This window comes from Cherax quadricarinatus, chromosome 75 (assembly GCF_038502225.1).
Source record: "Cherax quadricarinatus isolate ZL_2023a chromosome 75, ASM3850222v1, whole genome shotgun sequence".
In the NCBI taxonomy this organism is placed as follows: Eukaryota; Metazoa; Arthropoda; class Malacostraca; order Decapoda; family Parastacidae; genus Cherax; species Cherax quadricarinatus.
The window spans coordinates 109,517-125,042 of NC_091366.1; the positions used below are offsets into that span (position 1 = coordinate 109,517).

The following is a 15,526-nucleotide window of genomic DNA, read 5'->3' on the forward strand; positions in this document are numbered from 1 at the left end:
TCCCCTTCCTCATATCAAACCAGATTGCCTGCTAGTGCCCCCCCCCCCTTCCCGAGGCGCGGTATGGCCCTTACGGATTTAGCGCTTGTCCACTACTAACACTAATAGTAATAGTAATAATAGTAGTAATAAGTTAGGTGTGTTGTAGTGTTAACCAATGAGGCAGCGAGGTGGGCGTGGCCAGTGATCAGCTGTGTTGACTAGCATGTGTTTAGTGTGTATCTGACAGTTGTGGGGGATGTATGTGTTACACTCTCTCTCTCTCCTAGACTTGTTTAAGTTCCAGCATCTCCCTTCATCATTTAAAAAGGAAATAGTGATAGATGGTGTAAGAGAATCGTGTTGGAGAGGAGAGTTCCACTGTACCATCCCTCTTGTATAGTGGGATTTATGGTACACGTGAGTGTTGTTTGATTTATTGTGAGATAAACTTATAATGGTCAGTATATTAAACATAATAATAATAACCAGACTTGCTTAGCGATCCAAGAGAAGTCATATAATTCACTGTATGAAGACTAACACAAGAGGACTAGTAGCTGCATCTAAACCCTTAATTATAGTTGCAGCTCACCTCCATTAAGAGGCCTACCAGCTATAACGCAACCTTCGAAATTATATTAAACTTTTTAGGTGCAAGCTGCATAGCCTTTGTGGCTTAGCGCTTCTTTTTTATTATAATAATTTTTAGGTGCAAATTTTATTTTTTTTCAGAATGTGCCATTTTTTTTGGTACATTAATTTGCTTGTCCTGAACAGACCCCAGTGGAAATAGTAACTTAGACTCGGCCGGGCCACCACTTGGAAAAGGCCCGGGCCGGGAGAATACCGGCTAATATTTAATAATAATAAAGTAACTTAGACTCTTTGGGTTATCCTAGGTAATGTACACTATGTATGATAATTGTACTTAAGTGTACCTGTACCTAAATTATCTTATTTACCAACCTTTGCACTTTTGAGAAGTCAAGCTGAGGTACTAGACTACTTTAGTACCTCAAAAGAGTCTTGGACTTGTCGATATCCACCTCAGTGGCTGTGCCTTGAGTCAGGTGGGGAGCTCTTGATCCAAGGAAGTGAACTTATTCTTTCTTGAATCTACCCAACTTTCCTCCTGCTCCCCATGCTCTACATGATCCCTATGGGTTTAGTTCTTCCCAATAATTATTGTAATATCCTTCCAAAGTGGTCCAGGAGCTGGATATCGACAATTTCAAGAGGCCCATGAGTTTTAGATGAACATTAAAAAAAATCTAGCACCTCTAGTAATATTTCGATCGTTCCTCATCATAGAATATACCTGTGATGCAAATTTGAAGCCTTGGAGGAAGAAAAAACATGAAAGAATTCTGATTGGGGGATACTGTAATTAAATAGGGCTATTTAGTGTGTTGAGCTAAAGTTCGTAAGACTAGAAATTGCTTATCATTGGGTTATTGACCTCTCAGAAGTGTGGCAGAGCAATATCTCTAGGTGAACTTGGACCTGTGCTCCCATTCATTGAATCAAACCTATTTGCCTTCCTTTTCCCCAGGCGCTGTAACGTCCTACGGATTTAGCTCTCCCCCATGATTGTAAGAAAAGCTCTTAGGTTTCTTGAGGAAGTCAAGCTGCCGCTCTGCTTCTGGAAGATTTAAGCGCAGTGGCACAGTTAGGATTTTATTCTGAGGGAGGCTTAAGACAGGATTTCAATCTGGTAGGAACTAAAAAAAAATATGATGCTGAAAAATTAAAACCAATCGTTTTTAAAAACTTTTTCAGTATGTTTACCTGGAGAGAGTTTCGGGGGTCAACGCCCCCGCGGCCCGGTCTGTGACCAGGCCTCCTGGTGGATCAGCGCCTGATCAACCAGGCTGTTGCTGCTGGCTGCACGCAAACCAACGTACGAGCCACAGCCCGGCTGATCAGGAACTGACTTTAGGTGCTTGTCCAGTGCCAGCTTGAAGACTGCCAGGGGTCTGTTGGTAATCCCCCTTATGTGTGCTGGGAGGCAGTTGAACAGTCTCGGGCCCCTGACACTTAAATATAACTTAAAATAACTTAACCTATTTTGCTTTCGTGGTTGCTGGTCAATATAATAAAAGGAAAATTAGCCATTAACTGGAAAAAATAAAGAAAGAGTATTATCATCTGGGGGGCTTTACCCCCCCCTCCCTTGGCTGCACCAGTAAGTAAGTAAGTAAGTTATATGCCTCTTGCTTATATTGAGGTACAAGGATTATGGGATGTGGGGAATACCTTTCTGATAGCACAGCGATCAAATCTTGCCTCGTAATATTTATACTCGTCCTTACAGCAACGCTGTTTTATCGCAAATGCAAAAAATGCTAGGTTGGAAAACTAGAATTTTCAAAGATGCTACGGCGGTGACCATACTCTCAAGGTTACTCAATTTCTCTAGGCTGGAACATTGCTTGTGATTTCGTTGGTAGTCCTCGGCTCTCACTGAGGAAGCAGGATTAATCCCTAGCACAGGTGTAATGGGCATATTTCCTTACACCTGTTGCTCCTAGTCACCTAGTAGTAAATAGGTACCTGGATGTTAGCCGACTTTTGTGGGTCGCATCCTGAGGGATGAGATTAAATTACCTCCAATAGAAATAAGACATAGTCTCCGATGACTCACTGGCTTTATTGGATGGTTAACCCTCCGGGTTAAAAATCCGAACTAAATTTTATATCGTACTAATGCCCCCCTCCTCTTCAAGGCGGGCGAAGTAATATCTTTATTTCTACGGATACATGTACAAAGGTATACAGGCCTAGCTTGACGTCAATGACATACGACTATATCGAAAGTTGCTTGTTATACTGAGCATTTCCCGTTAATTAGGTTAGTTTTTTCATCAGGATGCGACCTACATCAGCCGACTGAACACTCAGGTACCTATTTTATACTGATGGGTGAACATGGACGACAGGTGTCTTAAGGAAACACGTACCGGGGATTCGATCTCCGGACCTCAGTGTGTGAGCTGAGTGCCCTAGCGGTCGAGCTACGGGAGAATGCACAGAGAGCTTTCAAGGCTCATATAAACTGAGTCAAGCACTTCAGTTACTGGAATCATTTGAAAGTCCCTCAAATTGTACTCCTTAGAACGTATACGAGAAAGATGCATCATAATCTGCACATGGAAGATTCTAAAGGAATTTGTCCCAAACCTGCTCACGAAATCACTACATTTGAAAGCAAGAGGCTTTTCCAGACGGCACGGGATACATCCTTTGAGGAGCAGAAGCTTGATAAATAATGTGAATAACTTAAGAAGTGTAAAAGAACCACAACTTTTCGATACCCTTTCTTCTTGCAGAACGGGGAATTACCAACAAACCCCTAACTGTCTTCAAGGAGGAGCTCAGTAAGTAATCTGGTGGCTTGGTGGCTAACGCTCTCACTTCATACGGCGAGGGCCTGAATTCGATTCCCAGCCAGAGTAGAAACATTGGGCGTGTTACTTTCCACCTGTTGTCTGTGTTCCCCATTAGTAAAATGGGTACCTGGGTGTTAGTGGACTGGTGTGGGTCGCATCCTGGGACACTGACCTAATTTGCCCGAAATGCTGAGCATAACAAGGGACTTTCTATATGACTTAAGAAATCGTAATGACACGATTGCAAACAAACCATACCCCCGGCTGGGATTGAACCGCGGTCATAGAGTCTCAAAACTCCAGCCCGTCGCGTTAGCCACTTATTGTGGCTAGCTGGTCTAGTGGCTAACGCGACGGGCTGGAGTTTTGAGACTATGACCGCGGGTTCAATCCCAGCCGGGGGTATGGTTTGATTTTCTATATAGTAGTATGTCACTGATGTCACCTATGGTCTGTATACATGTAGTAAATTAAGATATTATTATTATTACACGTTTAAATGAAACATGCATTCCAAATTAAATGCGGAAAAATGTGTGAGATTCTTTAAAAAAAAAATTTTTATTTCTTTGCTAAGGTTACAATGTGTGTTTACATATCATGACTGGAACAAAGAAAGCCACTATCATGCCGGAAGCTGTGCTTTGTACAGACTCAATCTTATGGCTTTTGTTTATATTTTTGTTTATATTTTTTATAAGCTCACTTATAGCTTATTGTATTTATTTGCTGCCTATTATTTATAGGCTTACTTGCTAACCTGTATTTATAGATTTGTTTTCTAGTCTGTTTATAACCTCACACACTAGCTTATATTAGAGACTTACGTCGTAGCCTTTGCGAGGCTGGTATTATATTTATCGGGGAAACGCTAAACTCTTAGGTGTCATACAACGTCTTGGGAATGGGAAACTGTCTTGATCTGAAGGGAAAAATGGCTCCAAAACTTTAAATCGAAATTCCTTTACCATCGAGACACCTTCCCTGAAAGGTGTTGGGAAGTTATTAGGTTTGTCCCAAGAGGATAGCTCCAGTTCCTCGGATCAAAAGCCTTTCACTGGGATCAAGGCACTCCCTTGAATGGTAACTTGTATTCAGCATCCTGCTACACTACAGAAGTAAGGCAATTATTTTACCACTTATATTCTAGAATAATTTTATTAGAACGAGGTTGTGGTAAAAAAGGTAAATTATTTGACAGTATATAGGAGTGCTGAGCAAAGTAAAGTATGTTGAAATTTAAAACTTTTGTGTCGTAAAACTTCAGATTGTAATAATTCATCCACTTAACAAGTAACGTATTTTCTGTAGGAGCATTAAGAACCAGAAAAGTGAATATATCCTTGATAAAAGCTATTGTAATAATACAGGTGTGGACGCGGTACATGAATGAGACAGATGTTGATGTAGTACATGTGGGAAGTACAGATGTGGGCGTGGTATAGGCTGAATGGTACAGGTGTGGGCCTGGTACAGGCTGGGTATACCTGGAGGACGTTTTGGGGATCAATGTCCCTGCGTCCTGGTCCGTGACCAGGCCTCGCGGTGGATCAGGGTCTGATCAACCAGGGTGTTAGTGCTGGCCGCACATAATCCAATGGACGAACCACAGCCCGGCTGGTCAGGTACTAACTTTAGGTCCCCGTCCAACTCCCTTTTGAAGGCAGCTAGCTAGGGATCTATTAGTAATCCTCTTTATGTATGCTGGGAGGCAGTTGAACGGTCTTGGGCCCCTGACACTTATTGTGTTATCTTTTAATATATTCATGGCACCCCTGCTTTTCATGGGGGGGGGGGATGTTGCACCACCTGCCGAATCTTTTGCTTTCGTAGGGAGTGATTTCCGTGTACAGATTTGGGACTAGTCCTACTAATGTAAATTATGATACACCTTTCTCACCTGCATTCCAAGAAGTACAAGTCAAGGGACTTCAAACGTTCCTAGTAATTAAGGTGCTTTATTGTATTTATACGTGCCGTGAAAGTTCTCTGTATATTCTTCAGATCTGCAATTTCGCCTGCCTTGAAAGAGGTCGTTATTGTATAGCAGTACTCCAGCCTAGAGAGAACTAGTGATTTAAAGAGGATCATTGGCTTGGCATCCCTTGTTTTGAAGATTCTCATTATTCATCCTATCATTTTCCTAGCAGACATGAGACATTGTTGTGATCTTTATAAGTGAGATTCTCTGATATTATCACACCAAGGTCCTACACAGTAGTTTTTCGCTCTTTTGTGTAGTTAGAATTTGTTTCATGCTCCTGTCCAGTTTATATTTCAAGTTTTCCATAGCGGAGTAATTGAAATTTGTCCTCATTGAACTTATTGTTTTCTGAAGCCCATTTGAAGACTTGGTTTATATCCGCTTGGAGATTTGCAGTGTTCTCGTTGGATGACTGGCATGCAAATTCTGGCATTGTCAGCAAAAGGAGATACGGATGGGTGGTACATGTGTGGGCGTGGTACGAGCTGGACAGGTGTGGGCGTGGTGGTATATATGGGTGGTACAAGTGTGGGCGTGGTGGTGCTTATATGTGGTAGTTGTGGGCGTTGCGGGAAAAGGTTGATACAGGCTTGAGCGTGGTAGGACAAGGGTGAGACAGATGTGGGCGTAATGTATATGGGTGGTCAGGTGTAGCCATGGAGGTACAGGTGTGGTCATAGTATATATGTGGAAATGTGGGCGTGACAACATCATGGGACTTGTGGAGGACAAGTGCGGGCGTGCGGGCGGAAGAGGGCGTAGTGGTGAGGCAGGGGCGGGCGGGAGGCAGCTAGTCTGTGCTGCTGCTGCTGCTGCTCCTCAGCTTGCCTCTACCACCACTACCATCACCACCACTACACCATCACTATCATCTCCACCATCACCACCACTACACGCAGCCGTGAGTAGTCTCCACCTCCAGCACGTGTCTCTCTCCCGCCACGCTCCCGCTCTTTTCCCGGGTATCAATACGAATGTTACATATTATAGTGAAAAATAAGTGAAAAGCAAAAGGACGTAGTGATCAGCGCGAGCCGGGCTTCACCGTCTCTTATTTTGATGTTTTTTTCTAATTTTATGAGTTACCAGGCCATAGAAAAGCCGGAATTACTTAGTGTCATTTGTAGAGATTTGGTTGGAGTCGGAACCACTATCAAATATACCGCAGAATTTGTATAATTTTAGTTTTTCTTCATTTGACATTCTCAATTCCTATCGTCCCAGTGTCTCTTAGCTTCAGTCGGCAGGGCGGCCGATCCAATATGGCTGCCGTCCGAAGCCTTGAAGAGATGGCAGCTGCTTCAAGCTTATTCTCTCTACCTCTCTCTCGCCTCTTTATCGCACAAGACGCCCAATTATTCTTACCAAAATGTACACACTTGCATCATAGAATGGTGTAATATAGCTAAGTAGTTTAAGTTTATCCCAGATTATTTCTTATATCTTCATTCCCTTTGTTTCGATCTGCTTGCTTCTGTACGAAATGAACAGATTTTACCTCCGTGTGAGTATTGATGATAACTGAAAACCTCCACTACTTCCCACTCTAGCGTAAGTTTTCATTCATACTCCTGACTACTTTTTGAAAATTGTCACATAATTTCGTCTCGTTTTAATAAATATTGTAGTTTTGCTAGAAACATTAAAATCTGTAGTATTCCTTGTAGTGTATTAGCTGGGAGAATGGGAGGGATAAGAGTGGGGGAGGAGAGGGAGAAATTAGGGAGAGGTAGAAGGGAGGGGTGTTGGAGAGGCAGCTCAGAAGGACCCCCCAAATATTCGGTGCGAGATACAGACAGACGCTGCATCCCATTCCTATACGATGACTTTAGTAAGTTTGTTTAGGTACAGGTACACGTAAGTACAGTTATCATACATGGTGTAAATTACCTAGGATAACCTGAAAATGTTAGTGACTTACTTACATTGGGCCTTTGACTTTGACCCCAATGTCACTGGCTTTTTTTTTTTTTTTTTGATATCCTAGGTAATTTACACTATGATAAATGTACTTATGTGTACCTGTGCCTAAATAAACTTACTTATTACCTTTTAAATAGTAAGAAATAGTAGGTCACTTTTGTTCATTTGTGACATATACAGGTGTAGTTAAAATACCCATAAGTAAATGTATTTTGAATTGCGTATAATCGCAGATGCACGAAAGTGACATTTTATGATTACCAAAATATTCTGTCTCATAATTGTAATTTTTTTCTGTTAAGTTTATTTAGATACACAAGTTTAGGTGATTACCGTTATCCTACAAAGTAACGTACTATATGTAAATTACCTAGGATAACCCAGAAAAGCCTTAAATATTGTTATTAATGTCAGATCTACATTATTTTATTGTCCGAAATGCCTAGGCATTTCAATATGTACATTTTAAAGTTATTATTATTATTATTATTTGTCATCGACCAACAAATTTGTTATATAGAAGCCCAGTTGAATAATGGCTAAGATTCTTGCATATAAATGTTAGATAACGAGGAAGTGAGCAAGTAAAAAAGTATTCTCATCATAGGCATGTACCTTATAAAACAACTACAATATGAAGAACAAGTCTGGGTCAGCAGCAGAACACAGTCCTTGGGACAACTGGCAGCGGGTAGACTCAGGGACAGTAGTAACCACCTCTCAAATTTTGTCCTAATATTTTTTGACTTAAAAACTAATATTCCTGCCTGTGGAATATTTTTTGTTTAATATACGTATCGTTAATATTACTCTCCTTTAATAAATAGTTTTGGATAATGTGATTCGGAGTACGGGGGAAAAATGGTAAGGTATGAGAGGTTTGCCTGGGGCTGTAGCTGCCGCCTGGGCTTCAACACAATACACACGAAGCAATAGAAAACTGCTCCACATCATATGAAAATACAACACAACTGCGTGTTCTCATACTCGCGCCTGACGCTTCATTTTTCATCTTTTATGGGATAAAACGTTATATAAATTCTTAATTAAAGCTGTGAAATAGATTATTAATTGTAAAGCAATGAGTTACATATTTCAGACTGGGGTGAGTTTTTTTTTTATACAAATTATCAGTAATAAACTTTTGGACAAACACAAGATTCTGTGATATCAGGGACGAGGCATTTACTTGCCAGAAATGCTGTTTATATAATTTTTTAATTATCAAATTAGATGCACTTTGTATGGTTACCCTGATCTGTATTATACCAGGAGAGAGTTCCGGGGTTCAACGCCCCCGCGGCCCGGTCTGTGACCAGGCCTCATGGAGGATCAGGGCCTGATCAACCAGGCTGTTACTGCTGGCTGCACGCAATCCAGCATACGAACCACGAAATGAGAATAAATGAGAACAAACATAACGAAATGAGAATAGCAAATAATAATAATAATAATTTTTATTTTAAAATCATTATACAACAATACACAATAATTTGAAAGCTCAAAGGATGTATAGAATTTCGGGCAAACATAAGAGCAAAGGTATATATTTTTTAATGGACTCTAGTATAAAATATTGGTTAAAATACATAATTAATATGATAAAAGTTAAAAGAGACAAGATTATTCATTAACAAGGTAAAAAATTGTAATTGACAAGTTATAAAAAGTTCAAGTGGTATTAGTTTTATGAAATTAAGATAGAATAATAGAACGCAATGTAATCTGACCTAAAATTATCAAGTACATTCACTATTCTAAGTAATTTGTTTTATTGAAACAACGGTGTGAAAATGAAGGGAAAAGAATATGATAGGAAGACTGGCATGGTTTCCAAGTGACGCTCTTCTCCACTCAGCTACAAATGCCACATGAACTGGGCAGCCTGGTTTAATGCAATGGTATTAAAATAAATACTGCTCACCTCTCATCCTACATTATTAAGACTACAAATATTTTAAGGTAATTAATGAATGTTCTGTTTTTTATGCGTTTAAAAGTGAAAAAAAGGGTGATTTGCTTTATGGCTCGCTTTACGGCAGTAGCCTGGAACCTCACCTGCCGTATAAGCATGGCCCTGCTACATACTCAATTTACATGTTTTACCTTACCCTGTATTGGGTTGATGAAGCTCCTAGTGAAATGTTTCCAAAATAAGTTTCCATACATTGTGCAAGTGTCTCATAGTTCATCTTTATTGAGGAGGTTATGACTGAATGCATCTGAGAACTACTTAAGTTAAAATCCCCGGTACTGTGTAAGATGACCTTTAATGATATTTGATTCTTTAAACACACCTACGAACTCACACTTTTATGTGCAATTAGTGAAAGAGGTTACATCCTATAGACTACTTATGGAATCTGTGTAGAAGTTCGATACGTGAAATTTAGCTCCAGTAGAGTTTTCTTTATGCTGTAGTACTGTACTAATACTCTATACTTTTATTATTATCATGCTAATGAATTTAAGAAATATTTAAGCAGCTAATTATAGGTAATTTGTGTAATATGTTGAGCACCACATATTTTCTGAAGCAGTTATTTTTTCAATTTTGTTTAATTTCAGGGACATAATGTCTTCAAATGGCGAGCCACCCACGTCTCAGGCATTTACACCTTTTTGGATTGCTGGGCCAGGCTCCCCATCTGCCCCAGTGGTCGGTAATCCTGTTGCCAATCCTGTTCCCAGTAGTGACCTGGGAACTCTAGGACCTGCAGGTGTGGCCAGCACAGTGCAACCCACTATGTCACAAGATATCACAACTATGGCCAATGCCGTCCCTCACGATGACTTCACAAATGGGCTGCCAGAGGCACAGCCACCACCACCACAGCCTCAACAACCAGGGGTCATTATCTCTATCCATATGGGTAATGTTTGTAAAAAAAAAAAGATGAGTTTACTGAATGGCATTTTTTCCAGCTGTTTATAAAATGGCTTTCCATCATCAAAGTTCAGAAAGTTTTGTTAGTTATTACACTGTGCTAAAGGGATGTATACATAAATAAGGTATGAACAGAAGTAATGGCTAACAATAAAAGTACTAATGTAAGACTAAATGGATAGTCAGGATACCATACTGTAATTACCAATCTTTCTAAAGTAATTTTATGTAATTTTTGTTGTATTTTATAGATGCTATGATGTAGTGAAATATGTTCGACTAAAAGCAACAATGCACTCATTGAATTATACTGTATTGTTCATCCTATACCTAATAAAAATTCACAGGTTTCACTAAAATTGGATACTCCTTTGATATACCTTTGAAAGGCTTCAAGAGATTTCCTACTTCTGCAGCTTGTCTGGGCCAGGCCCGTAGAAAAACATTCTCTACCATTTTAGCAGATTTTTTTAAATGTGCAACACTGATGGGACTTAATTTCAGGTGCTGTGACAATAAAAGGGCTAATTCATGTGTTGCAACAGTGAAAAGGTTAAGGTGAATTATTTTTCTGTAACACATTATGTCAGCTATTAGTACACTCATTTATAAACTTGCACAATTTCCTGTATTTGTGTTTGCTCCTATAACTACTCATAAACATGCAGTCAAAGGAAAATGATTAGGATATGTTTTTTAACTTGATAAACACATTTTGTTTTAACTAGTTACCTTTATTGGTGATTTTTTCAGCCTCCAGATCCTCAGCCCCTAGTTGAAGCACCTCAGTCAGAGCCCACACTAGAAGCTCCTCAGGTGCAGCCTACCCCCACTGAAGTCTCAGTTGATGGCAACCCTCCAGCTTGTTCTAGTGGTGCCCCAACCAAGTTCTTCCACACAAATGTTGAGGATGAAGAGGAGAACATCATGGACAAGAAAAAGAAGTGCAAAGTACAGCGTAGAAGACTTTCCCCATCCCATAGAGAAATGATTATTGACCTTGTATTTAATGAAAAGAAAACATCTAGAGAGGTTTGTGAATTTGGGATGTGAACCAAGTTATGTTAAGCTCATGCACTAAGAGGATTGTAATGTTCATTGGGTTCAGATTCATTATCTGTTGATGTACAGGAGGGCCCCACTCTACAGTGCTTCACTGTACAGCAGTTTTCAATTATACCTATTCTTCATTTATTCAGGACTTCCTACAGTAAATATACTCACTATAAGCTAAGAACAAAAATATTTTAAGTAATGTGTGTACTCTATGTGCATTTTTTAGGCCTAGCTCTATTGCTCGCTTAATATATGATAGTGTAAACATGTTACAGGCTTTTATGTGCATTTGAAAATGAAAAAAGGCTTATGTCTCACTTTACAGCAATTTTCACTTTACAGCAGTAGCCTGAAGCCTAACCTGTTGTATATTTTCATTTGCAATTGATCAGACAATGACCTCTTAAGCAGTGCAAAGTTATATCCTATTATATACTTTTGTATATAAAATATTGTTCATGTGAAATAAGTACAGAACAACACATTGCATGTTTCCAGGTTGCACGCTACATGGGATTGCCACAATCAACAGTTATGTCTGTAGTACAAGTTTTTAAGAAGGAGCACCGAATACACAAGAAGACAGCTACAGGCCGCAAGCGTCGCCTTACAACTGCCCAAGAATTCCATCTGTTTGAAATGTCTCAAGAAAGAGACAACATATCAGTCGATGAAATTCGCACACGCTTCTTGCAGTCTTTTCCAGAATTTGGCCACATATCAAAAACTACTATCTATCGAACATTAGAGAGAGGAAAGGTATGTTTAATTTCTCTCAAAATAATGATCTGCTCAGGATATTTCAGATATAAAATTTTAAGAAATCTAGATAAAAAAATGTAATCAAAAGTTTATTTAACTATATCACCTTTTTATTAGTAACAAACATGACATACTTTTGAGTAGCATGAAGTGTTCAACTGTCAGTCAGTTTCTGAAAAACCTGGAAATTGTAGAAAATTTAGGTTTGGTGTAATTATTTACCTAAAAAGTGGTTAGACTGTGCCAAATATTCAATTTAAATAAATTTTTGAGCCCAGTAAGCTTAATACTTCGTCAGACTGCTGGTTGGTAATTATAACAGTACAATATGTTGGAAAGGTAGATCACAAGTGACCCCATCTTTTGTGTCTAGGCTATCTGCTGAGAAAAACAAGTTACATTCTATTAACCTGGATAGCTGAAAACATGTGCACATGTTGCTTTAAGGAGGATTTCAAGGGCTCAGTGAGCATGTAAGCAGATCACTTGTTACCCAGTATTTTTTATTTTGACCTATTGCCCTGAGTACTGAAACTGTTTAACAGCTTACATTTTGAGTTTCAGAAAGGGTTAATAGGAATGGACCCCCCTCCTGAGCGGTATCTAGAACCTATTGAGCGTTACTGGGGACCCAAAAAGAGAGGAAAGGCTAGGGTAAGTGTCTTTCTAGGGTGTTATAGAACTCCTCAGGAACTCCATTATCTTGTCTGAATACAACACAGATAACCCACACAGAAGAGAGAAGATTACAATGACATTTTGCTTTGTCTTGGACTATTTGTGTTTTGTTCCAGCCAAGGTATTGTGCTTTTTGTTCATTATCTTGTCTGCAACAGCTCTCTTGTCATCTTTGTGTGAAATTATCATCTACTTGGCTCTGTCTCAGAAAAGTGTTCTCAGTTGCCTCTTCTCACTATATCCAAGGAATTGGAGCTTTTTTTTTCTTTCAACAAGTCGGCCGTCCCCCACCGAGGCAGGGCGACCCAAAGAGAAAGAAAATCCCCAAAAAGAAAATACTTTCATCATCATTCAACACTTTCACCTCACTCACACATAATCACTGTTTTTGCAGAGGTGCCCAGAATACAACAGTTTAGAAGTATATACAAATAAAAATACACAATATATCTCTCCAAACTGCCAATATCCCAAACCCCTCCTTTAGAGTGCAGGCATTGTACTTCCCATTTGCAGGACTCAAGTCCGGTTATATAAAATAACCGGTTTCCCTGAATCCCTTCACTAAATATTACCCTGCTCACACTCCAACAGATCGTCAGGTCCCAAATACCATTTGTCTCCATTCACTCCTATCTAACACGCTCACGCACGCTTGCTGGAAGTCCAAACCCCTCGCCCACAACACTTCCTTTACCCCCTCCCTACAGTACTCATTTTTCCTCAGATGAACCCTGATGACCTTCCACTCCCCAGGTGCTTCCCTGCTGCTACATTTTCAACGCTCCTGCTGTCTCCCACCAACGTAGAGTGACCTGAAAAGGAGGAAACACTTTTGCCATCATTCATGTGATCACTGTTTTACCATGAGTGTGCTGACATCACAATTCAGATGACTCTGAACTGCAACAGAGTGCAGGCACTATACTTACCACCTCCAGGACTCAAGTTTAGCTTACCAGTTTCCTTGACTCTCTTCATGTTATCTTTGCTCAAATTATCATTGCCCAAATAAGGCATCATTTTGGCTTTGCTTTCATATTTATCCTAGACTCTCTCCATAGATTAATTCACCATCTGCTGTGTACTTATACCAGATTCAGGACAGTAGAGCACCAACTGCAACTAGTAATCTGCACATTAAATGAATGTGCTTCAAAACATTACAGCAATAAAGGTGCTCAACTGTTGCACAAGAATTGCACTTACACTCCAGTGCTTCTTGTCACAACAAGTTTAGGCAAATTAAGCTTAGGGTTTGAGCTGAGTCTGGCATTTATTTTTCATTGCACCACTTCAACATGATCCTGACCCATCTTGGGTTGAATTACACATGTCTAATTTATAGGCACCTGAGAGTTGCTGTTTTGTTTTGTTATCCATATTTTGATAGCTGGTGGTAGGTTTTCTAGCCCTGGTAAATCTCTCTTGGTGTCTTCTGTTATTTTCACTCTCCATGCTCTTCTGAGTGTGTCTTCTTTTCTACCAACTGTATTACATTAACTGTCTGCTATGGTCATTTCAAATGAAATGCGAATTTGTCCTTCTTTCAGTTGCAGTCTGTTGCCTGGTGGTGGTGGGATGTGTTAGCAATGGAAATAATTTTGGAACAGTCTGGTGTCTGCAGCTATATAGTTAAACTTAATTTATTATATTGTTGCATCATGAATAGTAAATGTTGATAAAGCCATTTAAATCATTATGCTCATTGTATATTGTTGATATATTGTTTCAGTAATAGTCAAATAGACATAGGGTGTTGGCAACCTTGTAATTAGTCTGCCCTTGTTTGGTTTATTACCTCAATTGCAGTGTGAGATTGGTGAAGGAAAATGTTTTGAAGATTGGGTTTTCTTTTAGCAAATAATAACCATCCTCATTTTTACGAACATGATTTGCCTGGTAATGCTAATTGAGGTCTCCCAAATACAAATTCTTGTTCCAAAAACTTGTTTCTACTTTCAGAATAAAATCTTTTCTTTGTTCACATAGTCTGCAAACATTGTCCATCGAAGTACAGTCGTACGTATTTCTAAAATAAAGTTGCCATTAAGATTCCATGTGCTTTATGGATATTATGAGGTGCTTTCTTCCAGACAGGGACAGGGCCAGAATCAACCAATCACAGTTTACTTGAACCAAATGTCAGTATAATGGAGGAAACGGGACCCATTGAAACTACTTCGGACAAGGATATCAGCAGACAGAGACGTTCGCTCTCTATTGCAGAGAGAGAGATGATCATTAGGTGAGGTTATGGTATACAATTTGTTAGTAACTGTTACCAAGGTTTATAACATATCACTCTTGTATTATGCCATGAAAAGAAACTTGAATCACATTTGTAGATCATGATATAATTTACAGTACACTGTAGACAAGTATACTAAAAGTAGGGTAAACAGTGAGTAATTTAAATTTCAGATTATTGCTTTGTATCATATACTTAAATGATTTCCATTTGTTTCTTGGGGATTATCAGATTCACCAACTAACCACTTCAAAAATAAGTCACTAGTTACTTGTATGTAGTTCAATGATAAGAGCATATGATTCACAACCAAAAGGACTAGGTTTTAATTTCTGGACAGGAAGTTGTATGGGTATCCTTACACCTGCTGCCCAAGTTCACTTAGTAAATAGGTACAATACCTATGGATTAGCTAGTTGGGGATTGCAGGGTCAGTGAATAAATATTATAATACCTGTGGAGAAACTTACCTCCAACAAAGGAGGAGGAGTAAGGGGGCCATGACCCGTCCCTCTCCCACAGTAGAAGAGGGGCGGGGATGCCTCTGGGTATGAGCTGAAGGTGTTCTTATTTATGCAATATAGTGAGGCTTCAAGTCAATGTATAATAATATA

At 39.4% G+C, this 15,526-nt stretch overlaps 1 protein-coding gene across 4 annotated transcripts in view; it reads left to right on the plus strand.

Moving 5' to 3' along the window:
• The first annotated feature begins 206 nt into the window (after positions 1 to 206).
• The window catches only part of LOC128691859 (guanine deaminase), a 51,157-nt gene continuing 35,837 nt past the window's right edge, over positions 207 to 15,526 (plus strand). Inside the window, exons 1-6 of one of the 4 annotated variants that reach the window (XM_053780786.2) lie at positions 207 to 399; positions 9,847 to 10,129; positions 10,919 to 11,197; positions 11,720 to 11,980; positions 12,548 to 12,637; positions 14,758 to 14,909. In XM_053780786.2, the coding sequence (XP_053636761.1) occupies positions 9,854 to 10,129; positions 10,919 to 11,197; positions 11,720 to 11,980; positions 12,548 to 12,637; positions 14,758 to 14,909 (1,058 nt within the window). In that variant the 5' untranslated portion in view covers positions 207 to 399; positions 9,847 to 9,853. Of the gene's footprint in view, positions 400 to 6,067; positions 6,257 to 9,846; positions 10,130 to 10,918; positions 11,198 to 11,719; positions 11,981 to 12,547; positions 12,638 to 14,757; positions 14,910 to 15,526 lie in introns of those variants that run through there. The other 3 variants (XM_070100848.1, XM_053780788.2, XM_053780787.2) reach the window with 3 other exon arrangements.